Source organism: Phasianus colchicus, chromosome 4 (genome assembly GCF_987193195.1).
Source record: "Phasianus colchicus chromosome 4, bPhaCol1.hap1.1, whole genome shotgun sequence".
In the NCBI taxonomy this organism is placed as follows: Eukaryota; Metazoa; Chordata; class Aves; order Galliformes; family Phasianidae; genus Phasianus; species Phasianus colchicus.
In genome coordinates, this window is record NC_143439.1 from 16,092,787 (window position 1) to 16,115,404 (window position 22,618).

At 55.9% G+C, this 22,618-nt stretch overlaps 4 protein-coding genes across 5 annotated transcripts in view; 1 reads left to right on the forward strand and 3 right to left on the reverse strand.

Moving 5' to 3' along the window:
- On the reverse strand, positions 1 to 8,608 carry PARM1 (prostate androgen-regulated mucin-like protein 1). Its single transcript, XM_031607497.2, has 4 exons — positions 8,488 to 8,608; positions 2,318 to 2,953; positions 1,377 to 1,455; positions 1 to 580 (listed from the first exon to the last, which is right to left on the reverse strand). Exons 1-4 carry the CDS (start codon positions 8,606 to 8,608, stop codon positions 496 to 498), a joined length of 921 nt encoding a protein of 306 aa, XP_031463357.2. The 3' UTR covers positions 1 to 495.
- BTC (betacellulin) overlaps positions 8,583 to 22,618 on the forward strand; it is a 14,416-nt gene continuing 380 nt past the window's right edge. Inside the window, exons 1-7 of one of the 2 annotated variants that reach the window (XR_016465844.1) lie at positions 8,583 to 10,032; positions 11,576 to 11,751; positions 11,872 to 11,943; positions 12,109 to 12,226; positions 12,345 to 12,491; positions 12,632 to 13,686; positions 14,653 to 14,795. Coding sequence is in view for 1 of the 2 variants with exons in the window: in XM_031607498.2 (XP_031463358.1) it covers positions 9,960 to 10,032; positions 11,872 to 11,943; positions 12,109 to 12,226; positions 12,345 to 12,491; positions 12,632 to 12,737 (516 nt within the window). In the remaining variant the exon portion in view is untranslated. Of the gene's footprint in view, positions 10,033 to 11,575; positions 11,752 to 11,871; positions 11,944 to 12,108; positions 12,227 to 12,344; positions 12,492 to 12,631; positions 13,687 to 14,652; positions 14,796 to 22,618 lie in introns of those variants that run through there. The other variant, XM_031607498.2, reaches the window with a different exon arrangement.
- GSR (glutathione-disulfide reductase) lies at positions 16,299 to 20,683 on the reverse strand. The gene is made up of 13 exons (XM_031607490.2): positions 20,527 to 20,683; positions 20,077 to 20,103; positions 19,496 to 19,584; positions 19,250 to 19,319; positions 19,000 to 19,147; positions 18,850 to 18,904; positions 18,494 to 18,593; positions 18,006 to 18,092; positions 17,678 to 17,839; positions 17,375 to 17,486; positions 17,170 to 17,301; positions 16,935 to 17,068; positions 16,299 to 16,761 (listed from the first exon to the last, which is right to left on the reverse strand). The coding sequence occupies exons 1-13, from the start codon at positions 20,653 to 20,655 to the stop codon at positions 16,612 to 16,614; spliced, it is 1,395 nt and encodes a 464-aa protein (XP_031463350.2). The 5' UTR covers positions 20,656 to 20,683; the 3' UTR covers positions 16,299 to 16,611.
- Positions 20,820 to 22,618, reverse strand: part of PPP2CB (protein phosphatase 2 catalytic subunit beta) — a 12,391-nt gene continuing 10,592 nt past the window's right edge. The window contains exons 6-7 of the mRNA XM_031607493.2: positions 21,986 to 22,104; positions 20,820 to 21,508 (exon numbers count right to left, since the gene is read on the reverse strand). Coding sequence (XP_031463353.1) covers positions 21,436 to 21,508; positions 21,986 to 22,104 — 192 coding nt within the window. The 3' untranslated portion in view covers positions 20,820 to 21,435. The remainder of the gene's footprint in view (positions 21,509 to 21,985; positions 22,105 to 22,618) is intronic.

Genomic DNA, 22,618 nt, shown 5'->3' on the forward strand with positions numbered 1-22,618 from the left:
GAGAGTAAGCAGTCATGTAATTGCCCATGGCGCGCTACCACAGGCGAGGGAAGGCATAGGGTTTTGCAGTGGGACAATGCAGAGAGGTGATCTTGGAGGGAGGGGCACGTAAAGCAATGGGACGCTCCATGTTCTTTCCAGGGATAACGCAGGGCTGCTGTCTTCTGCCTTTGCCTCCCCCAGCCCTCCCAAAGGGAATTTGGATTTACTGGGCTTTGTAAAGCAAAGGGGCATACCTGCCCCACATCCCCCTCCACCTCCAAAGCAGCACCCACCCCATGTTATCAGAGAGCTTCCCATGCAAAGCACCAACACTCGGGTTTATCGTGGGCGCTGTGCACCTGCCCTGCGGCCAGCCGCCTCCTGCTGGGCCTGCCACAATGTGCTGCTGCTCATGGTGGCAGCTTGGCCTCCAGGCTGCGGCCCAGCACGCGTGGCGGGGACAAGCAGCAGGTGCGTGCTGGGGAAGCGCTGATAAATAAGGATCTTCTCCTGCTAGGAGTCATCGTAGAGGGGGTTGTTGTAGTTCCCCCAGGAGCCGTAGTCATGGTCGTCCAGCAGCCTTCCATAGGAGGAATGCCTGTGGGGAACATGGCGCCATGTTAGCCTGCAGAAGGTGAAATGAGTCAGGCATGCTCACATAGAGAGCCAAAAAGATGTCATCAAAATCCTCAAAGCCTGTATGAGTTGTTCAGAGGGACAGGAAGAATGCTCAGTGCTTTGCCACTAAGCGTATGAGGAGGACAGCATGGAGCTTGTGGCATTTGCAGTGTGGGCAGCAAGGAGCTGGCCAATGCACAGCTGCAGGAGTCCTGTTTATTATTATTTTTTTAAACATGATGGCTGCTTTGGTGGTTTATTAGTTACTTTACTGTGGGGTAAAATGAAAAAAAAAAATGCACTTGGGCCTTCACCATGTCGTTTTTGCTTTTGTGTAGAAGGCAGTTGGCCACCAGCACATCCCACCTTGACCAACCGCCTACAGAACACACCAGAAATGGCACTGGAAAAGGATCATCGCCTCCCCATGACCCCCTGGAAGGGAGAATGAGCCCATGCCATGTTTTGGGGCACACCTAACAGTAAACAGGAAGGTTGGAATTAGGATGGGCTTAAGCCGTTCTGTGATTCCATGATTAACATGAGACTTGCTCATCTAGATCTTGTTGGGCCATGCTGCTGCTTATCACTGCAGGCACAGCAAGGTGCAAGGCAACAGCTCACCCTGGGGATAACTGCTGGTTATGGCTGCGTGCTGAGCAGCATCACTGGCATTTGAGTGAGGCTTCTGTAAAGCAACAAAGAAAGCTCTGGCTTTCAATAGAAACATGATTCAAAAGACTGGGATTCAAGGCCCCGCAGAGGGCCAGCCTTACCTGATCTTGAGGTACGCCGCCGCCCCAAAGACCAGCACGACCACCACGATGACCGTCACAGTTATGGCCACGATGCTGCCTGCAGGGAGCACCAGAAAGGGCAGTGCTCAGATCCTGGTGCCAGTGCCAGATCCATGTCCTGCACAGGCATCCCTGTGACACTCCCTTCTGGAGGCTGCTGGACCCCACTATCTCTATGTGTTGCTCCCTTCCCATAACACAGGGCAGGTGGGTTTGGGATAAAAACAATGGTTGTTTTTCCACTACTGCAGACCTAGAAGCCCCAGAGCTGCCATTTATTTCTTGACCAGGAGCTTTAAATTCATTTCAGTCTGTGTTCTGGTAAAAAGGTTTTGGGGGGGTCTAGTGGCCCCCAGCAGAGATTTTACTGAGCTTTCCTTGCAAAATCCAGCCCTTGGGGTTGGACCTTGAAAGGCACATTCCAACTTAAACTATTCTACGAAATCTGGGCTTTCTCCTCAGTGTTCCTGCCAGCATCAGGCAGCACCAGATGCCAAACCAGGGCTGGAAGCCATCAAGGAAGAGGCTCTAGCCACCTCCACCTTCTGGCCCTTTAACCCATCTGGTCTCGCAGAGGACAGGTCAAAGCTAGCTTCATGCTATCTCCAGAAGGGAGAGAAGAAACATACACTGTCCCAACTCCTAACCCATGGTTGAGGCTTCCTCCCTTTCCTCCTTGAAATTTCAAGTCATCTTTGCAGCTCAGGGTTTTATTCACATCTGAGTGTTTGAGTGTGGGTATCCACAACCCCTTGCCTCTACAGATGACACAGATTCCTCCAAGGAGCACATCTTTTTTCTCAAAATACAGTGAAAGTGAAATTAAGTGAAAAATAACTGGAAAAATAAATTCTAACTGGCAAGAGCAGGAAAAAAAGTTACATATATATTGTATGTGTACAGAGAGGGGTGCTGCTCACCTGCACTCAAGGCGTGTGGGACCTCTTCTATGGTGACACCAGTGGAGGGAGTGCTTTTGCCTTCTTCAGCCATGCCCTTTGTGGGGCTGGCCACAGTCACTGAGGGGGATGTTGGCTCCGTGGCCAGGCTTGATGCCACAGCCAGCGTCCCTGGGGAAGGGATGTCCTTCATCAGTGCTGGTGGCTGGGTGGGGATGGCTGGTGAGAGCAATGCTGTCCCAGGGGATGAGTGCAGGGTGCTGCTGTGAGGGGAGGAAGAAGAGAAGGATGCAGGCGTGCCCACAGGGCTGGGATTTGTCCCCAAATCTGTCGTGCCTCTCGCCATGCTGGAATGTGCTGTCCAAGGACTCAGGACTGTCTCCAAGGTTGGTGGCACCGAACTGGGGGCCACAGATGGGCTGTCTGCTGCAGTGACAGTGTTTGTGGGGCTGGAGGCAGGGGACAGCATGGCCATGGTGCTCCCATTGCGGCCACCCACCTCGGGGGACACTCCGTTACTGGTGGGTCCTGCAGCTGTCAGAGGTGTAGACTGGTGGGGAGCTGCTGTGGGGACAGATGTGCCCCCCGAGCCTGGCCCAGCTGATGTCCCCACCACTGGGAAGGGGGCAAGGGATGCTATGGGGTCATCACCGAGTCCTGGCAGGGAGAAAAACAAGCATTAGTAACTAGGAAATCTTTGTGAGGTCTCCGTGGCCATCAATGGTAATGGGGACTTCCTTCTCCACAGCTCCTAGAAACCCAAAGCCAGCCAAAATCACCGTCTGGAAGAAAATGGTGGAAAGGAGGGGATTCTTCTTGCTCACGTTCCCAGGGAGAGAGTTAGAGGCGGTCAGCACTTGGAACCCCCATCCCACATATCCCAGCCCATTTCCCTTCATGGCTCAGCTCCTATCCCAGGCTGGCACCCCTGTCCCCAACTCCCCTCAGAGCGGGCAGCAGCAAGCACCACACAGCTGGGAACTGTGACACAGGATGCCTCTTTCTTCCCTCACTGTTTCCTTGTGCATTCATTCATTCATCTCCATTTCTTAACATGAAGATGAGTCATTCTGTCCCCTGTCCCCACCAGTGGCTGCTGTTTTTTTCTTTTTCTCTTTTCTGTTCTCCACAGGGCCAAACTCAGCTCTGAGCCACCACTAGCAGCTCCATGGGCACAGCTAGGCTGGAGAAAGAGTGTGCCAGCAGCAAGTGACATCAGGGGGAATTTTTATTCCCATGCTCTTGCTTATGTATAATCCCACAGCATTCTAGCATGGAGCTACATGAGAACAGAGGACAAAAATCTCAGGACAATACTGATTTTTTCTTGCCACCTGGAAGGCCAATTCCCCCAAAGCTCTTTGCTGGTGGCACCAGGAGAGCTGGTTCCACACTCCAGGTGCCCCCAGCCACAACCTGGGAGAAGGTAGCCGCCCATTCCCATGGCCCACAGTGGGTGGCACCCAAAGGCCCCAGCTGGATTCACCAGGAGTGCTGAGCAGCAACACCTTTCCCAAGCAACAACTGCTGCCGAGGCAGCTGGGAGGATTCAGTGCTGCAAGCTGCATCACCACCAAGCCAGCATCCCTGTCAGCAGGCATTGTTAATTCCAAAACACAATCGCAGCAGCAGGCACATAAGCCTCTGCAAAGGAAAGTGTAGAACACGCATCCACCATTTTAAGAGCTCTGTACCAGTGGTGGCCAAAACTAGGGCAGAAAGCAGTTGCTAGGTGGTGTCTGAGGATGTGAACGTACTGACAACCTGAACCAAGCATCCCTTCACTCCTGGGATTCTTGAGATCAGGGCTGGGGCTGTACTTCAATTGCTTTGAAGTAATGCTTCCCACATATTTACTGGGGCACGTCAGCCGGGTGCAACTGGAACAGCAGGTTAAAGGCTGCCACCCCAGCTTCTCTCAAGATGTGTTGCTACTCCAACAAGACCCTCAGTGGGCTGATGGCACCCTGAGCACTTTCATGGAGAGGAGCAGCTCACTCCCTCCCTGGACCCCCTTCCTGCTTGCCTGAAGCCTCACTCTGAACACCAGCCAGATTTGTACTAAAGAGGCACTACTGTGAGGTAGTGTTTGCAGAGTTACCCCATGCACTTGAAGAAAGCCAACCCATGCTGAATGTCAGGGATGGATGGGCTCTTGCAGGAGAAGGATGCCTGCTCTTGTTAATCACCAAGGAGACCCGCGGTGGGACAGCTTCCCTCTCAGTCCCTGTAGATTCAGAAATTCAAAACACATCCTCACGCCGGCTTGGTTTTGGGGTTTACCCAGTGTCTGTGTGTCCTTCGGACCAGCAGCACCACCGTGGTCTGCCTGAATGTCTGGGGCAAACTGGTAGGGATCCTGCAGAGCTGGCAGCGCTGCTGGCTGGGATGAGTCAGAAAGTTTCCGATAATATCTACATGGCACAAGTGCAGCTGGCCTCACAGCCAGGTCTGGGTGCGTGCCTTGACTGGGCACTCATCCCCAGCAGGTCACAAGTCACAGGCATTGCCCAGGAGAGCTGAAGGCACCCTGCTGCCCTAGGATCCCACTGGCAATCTCGGGTCTTTCCAGATAAGCCACCATATCCCACAAAAGACAGCCCATCCTCCTGGTGCTGGGTGACATGCAGCAAGCCAGCTCCTCTATAAGCACATCTGAAAAGGTGAAGAAATGCTGAGGTGGTGGTTCCCTTGTTTGCTCAGCACCTGGGCTGCAACTGTGAGCAGTAGCCAGAAGAGTGCACTGGAATAAAGGATTAAAAAAACACCAGAGATCTTCCCTTCAGAGCACGTGACTTCAGAGGCAGGCAGGGGTTGTCAAAGCAACTGAAGGACATCAGTTATCAAAGGATACCACGCATAGCTCAACCCTGAGGAATTTGCCCATCTAATTCCCTTACAGCAGCAACTGCCTTGCAGGAATCTGGATGGGAGCAGAACGGGATGGGGAGCACCAGGTAGCGATGCACAAGCAGCGGCTTGGCACAACACCCTGCATCACCCACGTTCCAGCCCCACATGAGCTCTAAGTGGCCACTGGCATGGGTGGTCTTCTTGGAGAAGATGGGAAATGAGTGAGAAAAGCCCAAATCTCTCTAATACAAATGCTTTCATTTTCAAGAGCATTAAGTGCAGTCACTTGGGACACCCCAGGGAACACCACCGAATGTGTGGATTGATTCCTACTGGCATGCTGCTGGCCCAGTTCCTCCATGGCAAGCAGAGGTGATGTCTCACCCTCACACAAGCTAAGCTCTGCTTTAGCAGCACATACCTAGCCTGGGCTGGGAGCCTCATTAGCAGTGCATTGCTCATCAGCACTCAGAACAGGCTGTTACACCAGCTGAGAGGCAGTGTGAAAACAAGAGAGCTCCAGCCCAAGAAAAATGAAATCAGACACAACAGCTGTGCTACAGCAAGATGGCACCCAGCAAGAGGTGGAAATGGTGCTCTCAACCAGCTTCCATTTGACATGCTGCACCTGATACAGCCACCAGAAGGTCCACCTGACCTAACCCGCATGGGGAATGCAGTCCTCACCCCACATTAACTCAGACCCATGGGGGGATGCTCCCTAGCCATCATGTTTTGCTATGTGCCTGTCTCAGGAGGTGAGAGGTACTGCTTTGGGGAATAGCGTGGCTTTCTTTCTTTTCCTTCCCAGCCGCTTGTCTTGGCTACAACAGCTTCCAAACTTAACCTAAACACCCTTTTTCTGGAAGATGGGAATGCAGCAAAGAGCAATGAATAAGTTCACCCAAGAGAGCTCTCTTGGCTGTCCAGAGCACACCTATTTCATGCAGCAAAGCTAGGTGCCACTTCCCATCCCAGCAGCTGCTGCTGGATAGGTACAAATAGAAACGCATGGGTAAGACACAGCATGAGATTTTTTTGCTCGTAGATCTGTGTTTTTATTCTGTAAGCAAAAATTAAGGGCAACCTCAACAGCTGCAGGCAGGATCCCCCCCAGAGGCAGATGCTGCCCCAGCACCATGCACCACAGTGTGCTGGGGGCTATGAGTGAAGCCCTATTACAAAAGCTGCTGGCTGCAGCTGCTGGTGCTGCTGAGAGTATATGGTGAGCTTTATGGGTGATAAATTATAAATGCTGGCAGCGCTATGTGAAAATACATAGCTCGGGATGGTTTATTCATGCATTGTGTTTGGAGAAGCAGCTGACCCTTCTGAACCAGGAGTGCTTGCTCTGGATGAGGAGTTCAGTAGTTCCTTACCCACAGATACATGCTATGCAAGCTCTCAGCAGGAAGTGGTAGAATGACCCCTGACTCCCTTGCTCCTACAGCACGCAGTACTTTATTGCTGTGTGGAACAGTAAAACACTATATACTTAAATATAGAGCAAGGGTTTCCTGCCTGTAACCTCGTTAGTTGAGCCTTCATATCTGTGGCCAATGCTTTCCTGTGCCGTTCTGCTGCTGCTTCTCCTTTTCTGCTGTCCCTTCTCCTTGCTTGTGGTCAGGCTACGGTGCTTTTGCTTTCCAGCCTGACACTGACGACCTGCAGCTGTGGTGCAGATCTCCCTTGTATGAGCACACACAGGCAGCGCTGGCTTCTGCCTGGATTCCTGCTTTTTCTGAGAGCACTAGGAGCTGGGCAGCCTCACCTCCTGCTACACAGCTAGGTCTTGCTGACAGCCCTACAACATCTGGGGAGGGCAGTGAGGGGAGGAGAAAGACAGGGTCCAATGTAAACGCAGTAACAAAGCTTTCAGTGAAAAAAAAAAAAATTGCCGGCACTCAGATCACATGTACCCTTGGTTGCTTTGACTTAATGGCTAGCTGGGCTGGCTTCCTGCACGGTCATTAAATGGGTTAAGCCTAATTGCTCCCAAGCCTGAAGCTTTCTGTAGTTCAAAGAAAAAGGCACGCAATGGAAACAAACAAGCTGTCTGTGTCCCTCACCTGCTCTCCTACGTCTGTCCCCTTGGGAGAGGCTGTCCTTGGCGTCCCTCTGCCTGCCTGGGTGCTGCCTGGGGACAAACCCAGAGGTTCAGAGCGCTCACTGTGGGGATATTTCCAACCCAGGGAGCAGCGGCTGCCTCCCTGTGGGCAGCCCGAGGAGCAATGAGGATGGAGGGATCCTCTGGCTCTTGTGGTCCCTGTCCCGCTGTGACAATGAGGGGTCGCACCTTTTGTGATGGGTGCTGTCATGGGGGAGCAGCAGCTGCAGGACAGATTCCCCCAGCAGGGTCAGAGTGACTGCAGAACTTTGCTTTGTGTTTTGCTGGTCCTGGGCTGTGATGAAGAAGGAAAAAGGTGCTGAGATGGGTCTGACAGGGCTTTGGTCTGGTGTCCCGCCTTCTGAGTAAAGGAATGGCAAAAACTTCCTCCTTCTTTTCTCAAATGCAGTGCGAGAGATGCTATTATCTCATTAGAGGGGCAGGAAAAAGCCTGATGATATTTGGTACTTGCCAAGCTGTGTTCGCTGTCACTAACTCCTGAAGAATGAGCATATTTAAATAAACTGTTGGTTGGGTTGGTTTTCTTTTGTTTTAAAGGTGGAATAGTTCTGGGTTTTGTTTGGTTTTGTTTTTCTTGTAAATACTATTTCAGCGGAGAAAATAATAATAATATATATATATGGGAAGCATCCAAAAGATTCGTGCTCTTGTGCAAGCATCCCAAGAGGCACGGAGTAGGAATTTTCCCAGGTGTCTTCCATAGGGTCCCACCAATGCTGCCATGGGATGCCGTACTGGGAACAACTCGTCCCCAGCCTCAGCACTGCCAGCGGGCTCAGGTGGGACGCTCGGCTGGAGAAGTCCCAGGAACAGCTGACCCGCTCCGGGCCGTTTGGTCCCCGAATGGCTGAGTGCTCCCGCACCTCACCAAGCCGGGCACGGCTCGGTGCCGCGGTGCCGCACGCAGCTCGGCGCTAAACGCTTCTTCGCCCAACGCGTTCGTCCCTGTGCGGGGCTCGCAGCTCCGCCAGGCGCTTTCCTGCTCCCCGGGCTGCCTCCAAAGCCTCCCGAGGGCCAGGGATGCTCCCGGAGCGCGCCTCTGTGGGTACCCGCGGACACGCGCGGCTCCGGGCTGGACGCATCCCAGCCGCCCCCGGGACCCGCGGCCAGGAGGGCCGCTTCCCACAGAGCCTCGGAGCGCCTCTCGCACAAGGGCGAGCTGCGCGGTGTCCCCCCGCGTTCCCCTCCCACGCGCGTCCCCGCCGCTCACCTGCGGGCAGGAGGAGGAGGAGGGCGAGGAGAAGGCGGCAGCAGCAACCCATGGTCCTGGCGGCGCGAGCAGCCGAGGACGGAGGGAGGGAGAGACGGAGGGAGGAGGCGGGGGGAGGCATCGCCCGCCCCGCTCCCCGCTCCCCGCCCCGCTCGCCGCCCGCAGCGGCACCGAGAGCGCAGCGGCACCTGCTGGCACCGGCACCGCGCAGCCATCGCTTCCCCCCCCCCTTCGGCGTCGCCCTGACTGCAAACCCCACGCGGTGACCGTGGGAAGCCTCGGAGACCTTTCCTGGGCACCGTCCTCTGGCTCCAGCTGCCGTCTGCACGGCCACCTCCAGGTCTCATTGGCATTGGCCGCTTCTGCGTGGTCACCTCACCTGGTGTCACTGGCACGGGTTTCACCCGCCTGGTCTCGTTGGCACGGTCATTAGCAACAGATTCTTTGGAACGTTTGATGCTTAAGAGGTTCTCTGACTTTTTTGTTTGGGGAATTTACCCGCCATCGGCTTCTCCTGACCTCCTGCACCTTCTCAGCTGGAAGACTCCTCCATCTCTGCGGGCAGAAGGGAATGGCCGAGATGCATCTGCCGTCTTAGCAGTGCCGCTGGCAAGGAAGGGTTCTGAGATCTGAAGAGGTGAAATAAAAAATGCTGAGGAGAAAGAGGATGCTAAAGAGGAAAAGAACACAGCCTGCTAAGCAGGAGGGACTGCTGAGTTTGGGGAGTTCTAGAAGAAGTGGTGCACAAAAGAGGAATGGCGGAAAGAGCCGAGAAGCTCGGCCCTCGGGCGGTGTGCACGAGGCACGGTCAGATATCCGAGAGCCGATGTTTGGGAGACTGCAGGAACTACAGCATGCGGTAAATATAGGATATCCGAGCTGCTGTGCTGGAAATAGATAGGGTTCCCCCTAACGGAAGAGGGTGCTCACACCCCTGCTGCCCGGGGGCCCAAAGGCCCGTTCAGAGGGACCCGGGACGAGGCACACGCGGGCCGCCAGGGCCGCCCACCAGCCGGGCGTGTGCGGGAGCGGAGCTCCGGCGGGCGGCCAAGCGGGGCGGCTGCCAGCGCCGCGTTCACAGCCGCCATCCCGCGGCGTGAGGTCACCGTTTTCTTTCCAGCCCGTCATTCCTCCCCTTGAGCTCATGCGGGCGCGGACGAGCCGGGAGGCCGCCCCGGGGATGTGCCACCCTCTTGGCACCCGCAGCACCGCACGGCAGCCCGAGGCTCCGCGTGAGGGTGTTGGGGCGGGTGCGAACGAACCCCCTTTCCGTAGCGCTCGGGACACCCCGCACGGGGTGCGGGCGGGGAGATCCCCTCCGGGGGTCCCATCCGTGGGTTTCCGCGCCGCCGGGGGGAGCGGGAGGAGGAGGAGGAGGAGGAGGCAGAGCCGCTCCCGCCCCGCCCCGTCCCGTCCCGCCCCGCCGCGGCCGCCGGGCACCGGGCACCGGGCAGGCGGAGGCTGCGGCGCGCATGGAAGCGGCGGCGGTCCTGGTCCCGGGCGGTGGTCCCGGCCCCCTGCTGCTCTGCCTGGCCCTCGCCTCCGGTAAGCGGCGGCACCGCGGCCGCGCGGGGGAGTCCGTCCTGGCACGGGGCTCGCACGGTCCTGGAGTGCTCGTAGCCCGTGCTCCCCGTCCCGTCCCGTCCCGTCCCATCACGTTCTTCCCGGTGCCTACCCGTTGCCATCCCCGTGCCCCGCATGTCGTGTCTCGTGTTCCCTCCCGATCCCGTCCTGGTGCTCCCCGTGCTGAGTCCCTCGGGTTGAAACCTCCCTGGAGTGGGGATGGGACGCTTCTGCCACCCGGCAGCAGACCCTGCCCGCGGGCAGCCTCAGTGCTGGTGGACGTCTGGGTGCGCGGACATGTGGACGCGCGGACATGTGGATATATTTTGCCGTCCTAAGCAGCGCCAGCGATAGAGGATACTAGGCAGCGAGTGCCTGCCCCGCAGGTTCCCGCGTCGGAGCAAAGGTGCTCCTCCATAAAGAGCCGTCCTGCCCCAGAGCCTCCCTTACCAAGTCACTTGGTTTGGCTGCCTTCAGGAGCAGCACAGCCCCACTGCTGCCCATCACTCCACCTACTGCGTGGATTTCGGGCAGCAGGCAGCCCCCTGGGTCCCAGGCGTGCCCGTTGCCATGAGCAGCCCGGGGCTCGGCCCTTTGGCGGGGCTGCATCGTGCTCTGCCCAGCCCACACCCACACAGGGGAATGGTGCCCGACCTGTTTTGGGGCCGTGGTGCCCAGCACAGGAAGATGAGGACTGTGGGATCCAGCCTTGGAAGGACATCTGTGCTGGGTGGGCTGAGAGCTGGCTGCCAGAGACCCCACAGGGCTGCTATTACCCACATCATCCCCATGCCACCGCCCTGCTGAGGGGAGGCTGCCTGAGGGAGGCTTGCAGAAGGAGGGCAGCTGTGGCAGCCGTTTGCTGTGAGGGTGGGGAAGCTGCCCTGCTGGGGTCGTCTCGTGCTGGGGTGAAGTCAGCCCGCAGCTGGTGCTGGGGGGGCAGCCGGGCTTCAGCTCTCATGCTGGAGACTGCACCCAAGCTTATTGGCGCTCAGTCACACGACGTGTGCAGTTACAGCAGCGCTGCCTATATATAGCCTGGAGGGACACAGAGCCAGGAAAGGCTCTACTGCTGGCTGGGGGACTCAGGAGGTTGCCCACTTAGTCCCTCTGCCACTACCATGAGGCCCTGGCGGGCAGGCCAGGTGGCCAAGTGGCACAGCACACCCGCCCACTCTTCCCCACATGATGAGGATGTGCCCCTGGTGACATGCTGCCCTGGTAAGCACCGGCCCCACCAGCAGGACCTGTCCTGTGGGAACTGGGGCTGTGCTGGGTCATCACTGCTGAGATCTCGTTACTGCACCACCGTGCAAACCGCCCTAAGGCTGGGGCCAGGATGACTGTCCCTTTCCCATCTGAGCCCATGAAGTGGCACAATCGGGTTGAGTGCCTGGGTTTGCTTCATGATCGATGTCTCCCTGCAGCAGCAGCAGGGATGTCACAGCACCTGGTACAGGTGTGGTGACACCTGAAGCCACCAGGGCTGGTTTGCAGCTCAGTTACCTCCTCCCATCCCCAGCAGTTTTTGGACACCCATACTCTTCCAAAGGGGCCATCTGGCTACCTGGGGCTCTGCCAGCCATCCTCATATCCCCCAAACCCTTCCTGTTGGCTCCTGTCCCTCTGGATCCCCCAGGTCACACCACCACGGCATGGGCAGCGTGCAGGCTGCAATGGGCCATGGCTGGGCGCCCACAGGTAGGAAGCGGCATCCCTCCCTCCCTGCCTGGAGAAAAGCTGATGCTGGTGAGGCAAAAAGTCCCTTCCCGGTGGCTGCCAGTCTCCCCGTCCCTGCTCAGCTGCTCTCCTTCATTCCAGGCCTGGCGCTTTTCAGCTGCGTGGGTGCCGATGCCAACGTGACCGAGGGTCTGCCCTGCGAGGGCTGTGCAGGTGAGGAGGTGTGGGAGCGGAGCGGCAAGCTGCCGTGTTTTGTCTGGCGCAGAGGCCAGGTTCTGCTTATCAGCGCAGCGGCCCTGGGCCGGCGATGGCCAAGGTCGTGAGTCGGCAGGAGGCCATACTCAGGGTCCCCGCTGCATCCCATCCTGGTCCCTGCAGGTAACGTGACGCAGCTGCGGCGGCGGGGACACTTCTCCCGATGCCCCGAGGAGTACCGGCACTACTGCGTCAAGGGACGCTGCCGCTTCCTGGTGGCCGAGGCGGCTCCAGCCTGCATGTAAGTCGCCAGCGGAGGGGACGTGGTGGCATGGGGGAACGGCACGCTGCGGGGATGGGGCAGCAGGTGGTGCGACGGTTTTTAGAGCCCTGTTGTTGTCCCCCGCGCTGCGCGGCAGGTGCGAGCGAGGCTACACGGGGGCACGGTGTGAGCAGGTGGACATCTTTTACTTGCGAGGCGACCGGGGCCAGATCGTGGTCATCTCCCTCATCGCTGCCATCGTCACCCTCATCGTCTTTGTCGTCTGCGTCTGCCTCTGTGCTCAGTACGTGGGGCCGGGGCGGGAGCAGCGTGCGCGGCCCTTGGGCACGGCCAGGTGCCATTCGGTCTGAGCTGCTGGGAGGGGCGCGGGGCATCACCGATATCTCGTTCCGCTCATTTGTTTCATTCCTGTCCTCTCAAAAGCCACTGTCGGAAGCAGCGCAGGAAGAGGAAGGAAGAGGAGATGGAGACGCTGAACAAGAACGTGCCCTCGAGGAGCGAAGATGTGCTGGAGACAGACGTCGCGTGAAGGTGCGGGGGCTGGGGGGTCAGCGGGGATCCCCTAAGCCCCGACAGCTGCCCGCCAGGAACCTGCGGGCGGGTCCCGGCGCCGGCCGGGGGGGCGAGAGGTCGCGCTTGTCACGGTGCTAATAAAAGGGTGACCGAAAGCCCGCGCTTGTCTGCGTGTTGCAAGGTGTCCTCCCCCCCCGCCGTGCCCGCTTCCCCGTATGTTCCCCCCAACGCAGGGCAGGGCGGGACGCATCGCTCTTGGCACCGTCCCGCGCGACGGGGCTTCGGCGTAGGGGCGTTGTTGTGTCAAGCAGCGCCCGCCAGGGGGCGCCGCGGCGCAGGGCGAGACCGCCGCCGTTCCTTGGAGGCCTCAGGAGCCGGGGGCGCTGCGGGTCTCGGCGCAGCCGGAAGGTGGCGCCGCAGCGCAGCGCAGTTTCCGGCAGAGCTGGCGCGTGGCGCCGTGAGGCGCGAAAGGGACGGCAGCTGTGGGGCGGCCCCGTTGCCGTTCCTCCGAATTGCTCCCCCGCCCGTCCGCCGACGCGTCCCTCGGCACGGATCCTCACAGCTCGGCCTCGGGCTGGTGGCAAGAGGCAGCTCCTGGCTGGCGGTACAAAGTAAATCCCGCTCGAGGCCTGACGCGGCCCCGAAGCCGCGCTTCCACCCGGCTCCCGCCTCCCGACACCAGCGGGGCTTCGGGAAATCCAGCAGCTCCTCGCCCTCCCTGCCGGGGGCTCCAGCCCGCGGTGCGCGGTGGGGCCCCGCCTTGCTGGAAGCACGGCTCCCGAGGGCTGGCACCTGCCCGCAGCCGTGTCCGCGTGCTCCAGTAGGGAGAGACCTGACTGTGCAGGATTTCGTTCTCCCATTGCAAACACCGCCTCGGCTCCGTGCAGGGGACAGCCCAGCCCGCGCTCACCCTGCTCCTCACCTCCCTGAGGCACCGCAGGGGGCACGGACACCTCCGGCACCAGGTAACCACAGCCTGGGCTTCGCGCAAGCTATAAGTCGATTGCTGTCAGAATATTACAGTTCACAGTTGTACGCTGTACAGAAGCTAATTAGCTTGTATTCATTAATTAGCCTTGGATTTCTCCAGCTCATTTGCAGTTCCAGTTTATGGCGGTGTCTAGCCCAGGAAGTCTCTCGTTTATTGTATCCCCAGTTCATTTAATCTCCAGCTCGGTTTTCAGCTCTGGCTCATTACAATTGTAGGGGAATTGTCGGGACACAGCTTGAAGTCATGATTGTGCGCCTCGTGAAGGGGAGTAGCTGGCCCAGGGAGCACAGGCAAATTGTTTGCACATGTGCTCCCCGTGTGACCAGGAGGGTGGAAGCATCCTGGGCTCACATAAGGGGCTCCTATAAGGGTCGGCTACTGAAGAGAGACTATCTCTTGGACTTGGGCTGTTCGCTGCAAAGGAGGGCTCTATAGTCAGAAAGCTCCTTCATCATTTGTGTGAGTTCAGCTCTTTTTTTGGTATGTGACTATTGGTTTACCTCCAAATACTTTGCCTGGGATTGCCAAGAACCTGTTAGAAACAATTTTGCTTCTCTGTGAGTAGATCACAGCTTGTGCTTGTAAAAACAGCCTGGCTTTAGACAAGGTTATAAATAATCACTGTCACAACTTTAGTATGGTATGTCATAGTTGTATGTCATAAACTATAGGCTAGCTATTTTCATTTTAGATTTATTGATTAATCAGGCCTGGAAACATCCAGCTCCCAGCATCTACAATTCATTGGATGCCTCCAACTCACTGTAGTTCCAGCTCATTTCTGTGTCCAGGTAGTCATAGCTCACGCAATTAAAACTGTTTAAACAAGCTAGACTTTAGACAAGGTTGTAAATCAATCACTGTTGTAACTTGTTCTTTAATATTGAATGTCTTAGTTGTGTACTGTATAGATATTGACTAATTTAGTTTGTATTTGCAGGCTAATTAACCCTGGATGTCTTCAACTTGCTGCGTCTCTGGTTTATAGGCAGCTCTGTGCTGCTCTCCAGTTTGTTTGCAGCTCCAGCTTGTGGATATGTCTTGGAAATCTCCTAGACTTCTCCAGCTCTATTTTGGCTCCAGGTAACTACAGCTTGTGCTTGTTAAAAGAGTCTGGGCTTTATACAAGGTCACAAATCAATTGCTGTCATAACTTGATTATTACTACTGAATGTCATAGTTGTACATTGTATAGATACAGACTAGTTTTTGCTTTTGCTGATTTATTAGTTGTGGCTGTTTCCAGCTCATCAGAGCTCATGCTTGCTCCAACAGTCTAGGCTTTAGACAAGGTCATACATCAATCACTGTCATAACTGTAACATTACATGTCATAGTTATACATTGTAAAATACTTAATCAATCAGTTCAACTGACTACTAAGTAGTCCTGGACACCTCTGGCTCCCTGCATCTACCATTAATTGGTGTGTCTGGTCCTAGCAGTCTCCAGCTTGCTGTGGCTCTGGCTCATTTGTTTCTAGCTCATGCTTGTTCCAGCAGTCTGGACTTTTTGAAAAGGCCATAAATCAGTCATTGTTATAATGTGAATACTAATACAAGCTGCCATGGTTTTCTAACTGTTGTACTACACAGCAGGCCCGTTGGTAACTATTCTGGGCATTGTTTAACATTTGAATAAGCAGTTGAGCTGAAAAGTCATGTTTTACCCAGAGAGTCTCACATGTCACGTGGGTTCAGCTCGCTGCACACCAGCACCCAGCTTTCTGGGGACCAACACAACCAGTGCTGTGCTTGAGAGCACCCTCCCTGCTGCTGTCTGCACCCAGCCAGCCCCGGGGCTTGGCTCAAGGCAGCAGGCCTGGGTTCTGTGTCTGAGCCCCCAAAACTGGCTCTGAGTTCCAAAAATAGGCCGCTTGGTCTCCGTTCTCAAGCTCCCACAGCATCCCACTGCGCTTGTTAGGGAGGCTGAAAAATGCGTGATGGGCTGCAGACTGTGGTCCAACAGCGGCCAAATGAGCCTGTTTTCAAGCCTCAGAAATGCAGGATTCCATCTCTGCTTTCAAGAGGCGTGAATGCACAGCTCGGTCACTCTCCCTGGGCCCCCAAACCAACCAAACGAGCCTCGGTTTGAGCCCCTGCAAGGCAAGAATTCGCCTCTGCAGCCGAGCCCCAAACCGCTCACCCAGCTGCGTTCTCTGCTTCCGAAGCCGTCACCGTGCGCACCGCTTCGCTTTTCTTTCTGCCCCGCATCCGGCCCACGTGCGATGCCGAGGCGGGGAGCGCAGCCCCGGGCCCGCTGCCTTCATCCGCCGGCTCCGGCCGCTTCGCAGCCGCACCGGCAGCGCGGCGCCGCCCACGGCCGGAAGGGGAATGGAAGCAGGAGGGAAGATGGCGGCCGCGCCGCGCAGGCGCCCTGGGGTCTCAGCGCCAGTCCCGCGCCCCCGAGCCGCGTAATGGCGGCGGCTGGAAGGGCGAGTTAGGAGCCTCGTGGGTTAAACCCGGCGCAGCACTGGGCTTCAGGAAGCTCATTTTGCACACGGTTTGCAATCCTGACCCCTTCCCTTCGGGATCCCGTGGTGACTCCCTGCCTTTGCCTCTTGAGGCTGAGATGATGTCTCAGCACTTGTTCCTATCCTGTATGGTACAGCACAGAACAGCAATTACAACACACAAGGCAAAGGTTTGCCAGCATCACTGCATTTATTTTCCACTCTGGGTCACACCATGCTGATTCTAACACTGTATTGCTCTCCAAGCACTCGCTGATGTTTAGGCACTTTTTAAGAAAGGAAAAATTGATTTCCTACAACCCAGGAAAAATTTTCAGAGAGAAAGAGGTGAAATTTGCTCGTGTGATTAACTTGCACAGAAGAAGTGCTGGCAAGAGGCAAGGAATGGCTCCTCTGCTTCAGCTGCCAGCAGTTCATCTCCACACTTCAGCGCATTGTCACCAGCTCCTCTGCAGAGGTAGGGTGGATAGCAACTGTGTTGTCAAAGTCAGCCTTGGTGGCTCCCATTTTGATGGCCACAGCAAAGCCCTGCAGCATCTCGTCACAGCCCAGGCCTTGCATGTGCAGCCCCACCACCTTCCAGGAAGAAGCAGGAAGCCAGTATGAGACCAGAGTCACAGCCAGGAGTGCACACCACCACCACAACTGGTGGCCCCCACAGGGACAGCCACTGGTGTTCCCTGCAGCAAGATCCTATAAGGGGACCTGCACCTTCCTAGGTGGGGATACTACCATCCCCTTCCACACACCTTCTCCTCCTTGCCAGCGCAGACCAGCTTCATCACACACTTCACCTTCCTCTGCGTGACTGCATGGTACATGGGGGTGAATGACGTGGAGTAGATCTTCACGTTGTCCTTCCCATGCACAGCGATGGCTTCATCTGCAGCATAAAGCACTGCACATCAGTTTCCCTGGCCTGTTTCTCCACACGTGCACTGATTTAACACCTGCATGCCTCTCTGCAGGTTCTCCCACCCCTACCTTCTGTGAGGCCCACAGTTCCAATGGGTGGGTGGCTGAAGACGACAGTGGGGATGTTGCTGTAGTCAAGCCGGGCATATTGTTGGTTACCAAAGAGCCGAAGTGCCAGCTTTCTTCCAGCTGCAATGGCCACTAAGGAGAGGGACAGGGAATGTGAGGCATGGCTCTGCTAGAGGATGAGGGGATGGAGAGCACCAGTACGCACCTGGGGTCAGAAGGGCTTTGCCACAGACATCTCCGATGGCATAGATCCCTTTTCTGGTGGTGTTCTGGAACTCATCCACCACCACATGGTTCTGGGCATCCACTTTCACACCCTGCCAGGGGAACACCAGCCATGTCAGCACTTAGAACCTTGTGGTCCTCACAGCAATGTGAAGGTCCTTGGATGGAGGAACTGAGCCTGGCAGGAATGCACCAGACTTTTTATGGTTCCACATGGCACCAAGAAGCTTTGCAGCCCAAGGATGGCAATGCTTAAGGGGAAGGGGACACATTTCTGTCTCACCACATGCTCCAGACACAGCTCCTCCGTGTTCGGCTCCCGCCCAATGGCCCACAGAAGGCAGTCCACATCCTGGATCACCTTCACAGTTGGCTTGTGCCCAGGCTCAGAGGATGTCACCTTCACCTCCAGCAAGCCACTGGGGGACTTGGTGACAGCCTGGACCTGTGGGGACAACCAGGAGCCATGGTGGGATGGTGCTAGTAGGGTCAGTAAGCAACCACCCTTGTTTGGGGTGCCACCCCATCCATCTCAGAATCATATAATTGCTCAGGTTGGAAAAGACCTTCAAGATCATCAACCTCATTTTGTCCCCAGTGAGCGCCCATACCTTTGTGTGCTTCCAGACATCAACTCCAATGTTCTCCAGCTCCTGTGTGCAATTTGTGCTGATCAGCGAGTCAAACGTCCTCAGGACCTAGGCAGGGACCATGCAGCCCTCTGAGATGATAGTGCACACACTAGGATGCTTGATGGCTCTATCCACCTCCATCTCCCTTCTGCCTGTTTTCTTGCCCCACTCTGTCACAAATAGGCTGGGACACTTCTGCTTCATGGTAAAGCATTTCTTTGTTTTTTTAATCTTCCTTAGTTTGCTTTCTTCAAGCTATGACTCAACATGAAGCTGAAGGAAGCAGCTCCCATGGCACGCACTGCTACAGAAAAGCTCTGCATACTCTACAGCTGCAGGGATGGGCTCAGCAGCATGCCTCTGCTCTGCCTCCACCCACAGCTTCCCTGGCTACCCTGCCAGAGACCTGTGGGCAGCTGGGATGTGGCTGCAATGGGAGGCACCGTGGGGATGGCCAGCAACAGTACCTTGTCCCGACGGATAAGCAAGGAGGACTTGGAGCCCAATGTGGAGAGGATCCCTGCGATTTCCACTGCAATGTACCCTGCACCAACGACCACGCTGTGCCTGCAGAGAAGCAAGAATGCCACGTGCATGTATTTGGAGCCTGACAAGCATTGGAAGCCTGGCAGCTTCTCTTGGGCCCAAACCAAGTAGTTCATCTTGGGTGCCACCATAGCGGAAGCCTTGCAGAACAGCCTGTGCAACCTCCCAGGGCAGAGCTGAGAAGAGCAAGGTGATCAGCTGGAGCCACTGAGAAGCCACCAAGCTCTGGGATTCACCTCTCCACTGCATCACCGGGACGGGAGATATTCCACTGTACCTGGGAAGTTCCTCCAGGTCGAAGAACCCATCACTGGTTATACCGAGGCTGGCACCTGCAAAGTAACACGGTGATTTTACCATGGATAACTGCAAGAAGCTTCCTGCAGCCACATCACTTGCTCCCTACTTGTGTTATGTGGGTACTCACCGGGAACTTCAGAGTCAGGAGGGACCGATGGGCGCCCACCTGTCGCAATGAGGATGTGAGGAGCCGTGTACTTCTTCCCATTGACTTCGATGGTGGGCTCCGGATCGGAGGTGAACTTGCCGTAGCCACGGATTATGTCAATGCGAGCCTGTGGAGCAACAGCAGGTATCGCATCAGCAGCAAATAAATACAGAAAATAGATAGAAAGGACTGCTTCCACGCCAGGCTTAGGGAATAAAAGCATCCACACCTTGGTTACGTTATTTTCATAGATCTCATTCAGGCGTCTCACATAAGCATCGCGCTTCTCCTTAATGGTTCTGGAAAAAGAGGGAAGTTTATTGTCACCACCAACTAATTAAGCTGCAGAGCTCATCTGAAATAACTCTCTCCGCATGGCAGAGGAGGTCCAAAATAAAACAGGTGTGAGTTGCACAGCAGGCAGGTGCCATCCCCACTGGGGCTGGCACCCAGCCTCACCCAGCCCGCGCCTCACCTCCAGTTAAACCTGACGCCAGGTATCTCGAAGCCATAGTCAGGATGGTCATGGATGAACTCGGCGTGCATGGCGGTGTTCCACATCACCTGCTCACACAGAGCACAGCCCTCTCAGTGCCCCGGTGAGGCAGGCTTCAGGAAGAGCCCATTACACCCAGCGGGCTCTTGTGGTCTCAGGAGAACTGCAGGCACCACGGGGGCCCCGAGGTCTGCTGCAGCAAACACCCAGCCGCTGCACGACTGTGACCCCTCTTTGCGTGCAAGGCCATACAGGCGGCTTCGCTGGCTTGCGCCACAGGGATCTTAGCTTGGCTGCGTGCAGGCAGCACTTCCTGATGCCATCCCTCTGCGCGGACCAGCTCACGGGACAGGGATCTGGGTGCCCCAGGGAGGTGCAGTTGCGCAACGCTCTGCAAGCACTGCTTCCTCCCCACGCCCTCCTCTGCAGGTTGTGCCCTGACCTCAGTGCAGTTATCTGCCTTTCGCTCAGGGCCAAACCCAAGGCACCGGACTCTGTGTCGGGGCTGAAACTGACCCAGAATATAACGTTGCAAACAACAACAAAAAAAGCACACTCACTTTTTTTGGCACACACCCAACGTTGACCTAGGAGGGAAGAAGAGCAAGTTGCGAGCGTGACTTGGACGAGGAGATGCTCCGGCAGCGCTGCGCGCCACGTCTCATTGCCCGGAGCCGGCGGCGAGGGCAGCCCCGTGCCCGGGACAGCCGAGGCGGGCGGGTGCCGCGTTCCTCGTGCTGTGTCACAGCCCTCCGCTTCCTCGAGGTTGAGCACCGAAGGTCAGCGGTGCTCGCGGTCCAAAGGTAGAATACGAGAGATCCACCAAGAGCACCGTTTGCGGCCGCGTTCCGGCAGTGTCGCGCGGCCGCTCCGGGAAGGGAAGCGCACCGCCGCCGCTTCTCCCCGAGCAGCCGCCCGGCGCACGAGCCGCTTTCCTGCCCGCTGCGACATCCCTCCCCGCTAACCGCGTCCCGCCGCCTCCCTCGGGCCGCCGCCTCCGCCCAACTCACGCAGGTGCCGCCGAGGCGTCGCGGCTCCACCAGGGCGACGCGGACGCCCATCTCGGCCGCCCGGCGCGCCCCCGCCAGCCCCCCAGACCCGCCGCCCAGCACCAGCAGCTCGTACGCGGCCGCCGCCATGGCTCAGCCGCAGCCCGCCCTCCCGCCCGGCGCCGCCCCGGCCCGCCCCCGAGAGCGCAGCACCACGGCTCGGGCTGAGAAGGGCGTTTATTGTTCAGGTACAGCGAGCGGGAGAAGCGCGGCCGTGACAAGTACGCGGAGGCGGGAACAACACAGGACGGGAATCGAGCTAAAAAGGGAACGCTTTATTCCGTGTTATGACAACGTACTCCCAAAAGCAGGAATCGCTTCCCTTCTCCTGGAAGCGCAGAAGGGCGGGGGGTGGAAGGGGCCTTAAAGGCCATTCCTGCTCCCGTTGGGCCGGGCCGCCCGGGGCTCCAGCCAGCCTGGACTGCTCCACTTCAGGCGCTCGTCTTTCAGTAAAATCAAAAGTGGTGGGGTCAAGAAGTTAGTGTGCATTTCCCTTAAAAATGAACTCCGAAACGCTAATTCATGCCGGTTAACCACTAGAACTAAAAATTTACAAATAAGCGTAAAAGGAGATGGAAGCATTAGAGTTACCTTGTCCTCTCTGAACAGTCCAGAAAAAAAAACCAACAAAAAATAATGATTACAATACAGCAGGCAAACTGACTGTTGGACTGATTGGTATAGGATATATAGTGTTGTAAGGAATTCAGTCTCAAGTTGTGCTGAACGCTCTTCGTCCTCAGTATGGCACATTTTGGTCCATGATGGGGATTATAAGTAGAGACGAACCCCGATTTCTTACAGAAACATGTAAATATTGTTGCTCTTTAAAACGCCAGGTGTACTTCCTTCTAAAAGGTTATGAGAGATTTATAGGAAGTAGTCTGGGGTACGACGGGTGACATGAGGCTCTCCACGACGAGGTGCTGGGTCAAACTGAAGGCTGCAGGAAAGAAAAAGGGGTCATTTCTCCTCCACACAAAGCAGTTTCCAATACTGCAAACACAAGACTTGGTCTCCTGCTGCTGTCACTTTACTTTCCCAGCAGCTTCCACCTGCAGTGTCCCAGATCTCCCACAACCCCAAATCTAAATCCAGAGGACACAGCAGGTCCCCAAACCGATGACCAGCAGGAGGCAAACTCCTTTGCTGGTAGAAATGCTGCTACAGAGCTAACATGGCCTGGCCCTGCAGAAGCTCCAGTCTTTCAGAACCAGGAAAAAGAGACAAAGCAGTACCTAAGGAGTGGTTTTAAGAGCTTAATTAGCTCTTTTTTTTTTTTAATACTTTTTTTTTTGCAATTAGAGCAGTTTGAACTAGGTTTTCATAAAAGGACCCCTTTGGAAAGGATCAGTCTTTTCTCATAGTCTGGAACGGAACCACTAAGCAGGAAGAGAACTGTTTGAAGCACGTTACTCACAAGGAATATTTTAAAGTGTCATCTAGTTCCATGATCGCGGCCTGGTTCCCACAGCGGTAGCAGTAATTGGGTGCACTGAAAATGGTCACCACATTTCGGTCATGGCACCAGTTATAACCCTGCCAGGAAAAAGAGAAAAGAGGTCTCTGTTAAACCTCAACCCTCAGTCCATCTGAATTTCCTCAAACAACAACTCAAGCCATTTGTGAAACAGTAGGTTCATTCCAGGTAGTTCCATTTTCAAAAGGCACTCTACAACATCAACAAAGTGGTGTTTACAAGCAGTGTTTACCTAGCAAGAATAATTTAAGCCATTCTATACAGAGACTGGCTATTTGCCACTAATGGGTTAATGGGTTTGTATGCAAATTGTGGATCACACAAGAAAGAAAACTACAGATTTCAGGTAAACCCTCAGTTTTCATTCCCCACAAATGAGAATTTGCCAGTTCACTTGGAAGGGAATCCTGACACGCGCTGCCACTTACAAGACCTGCTTGAGCGATACGTAAAAATAAGTCTGCTCCATTGACCCACTAGGCATATTTCCATCAAGACATACAAGAATAGACCATCAGCAGCCAAAGTTAAGGCTTAATCCCTGACACATCTGACTACTGTGTACTATAGGGC

Coding starts and splice junctions, on each gene's coding strand:
- PARM1 (XM_031607497.2), bottom strand. CDS start 8,608: ATGCCTCCCCCCGCCTCCTCCCTCCGTCTCTCCCTCCCTCCGTCCTCG. Junction 1,456..2,317: donor CCCACACGCCTTGAGTGCAG/GTGAGCAGCACC, acceptor TGCTCCCTGCAG/GCAGCATCGTGGCCATAACT. Junction 581..1,376: donor GCGGCGTACCTCAAGATCAG/GTAAGGCTGGCC, acceptor TGTTCCCCACAG/GCATTCCTCCTATGGAAGGC.
- GSR (XM_031607490.2), bottom strand. CDS start 20,655: ATGGCGGCGGCCGCGTACGAGCTGCTGGTGCTGGGCGGCGGGTCTGGG. Junction 19,320..19,495: donor GGCGTCAGGTTTAACTGGAG/GTGAGGCGCGGG, acceptor CTCTTTTTCCAG/AACCATTAAGGAGAAGCGCG. Junction 18,905..18,999: donor TCCTGACTCTGAAGTTCCCG/GTGAGTACCCAC, acceptor GTTACTTTGCAG/GTGCCAGCCTCGGTATAACC.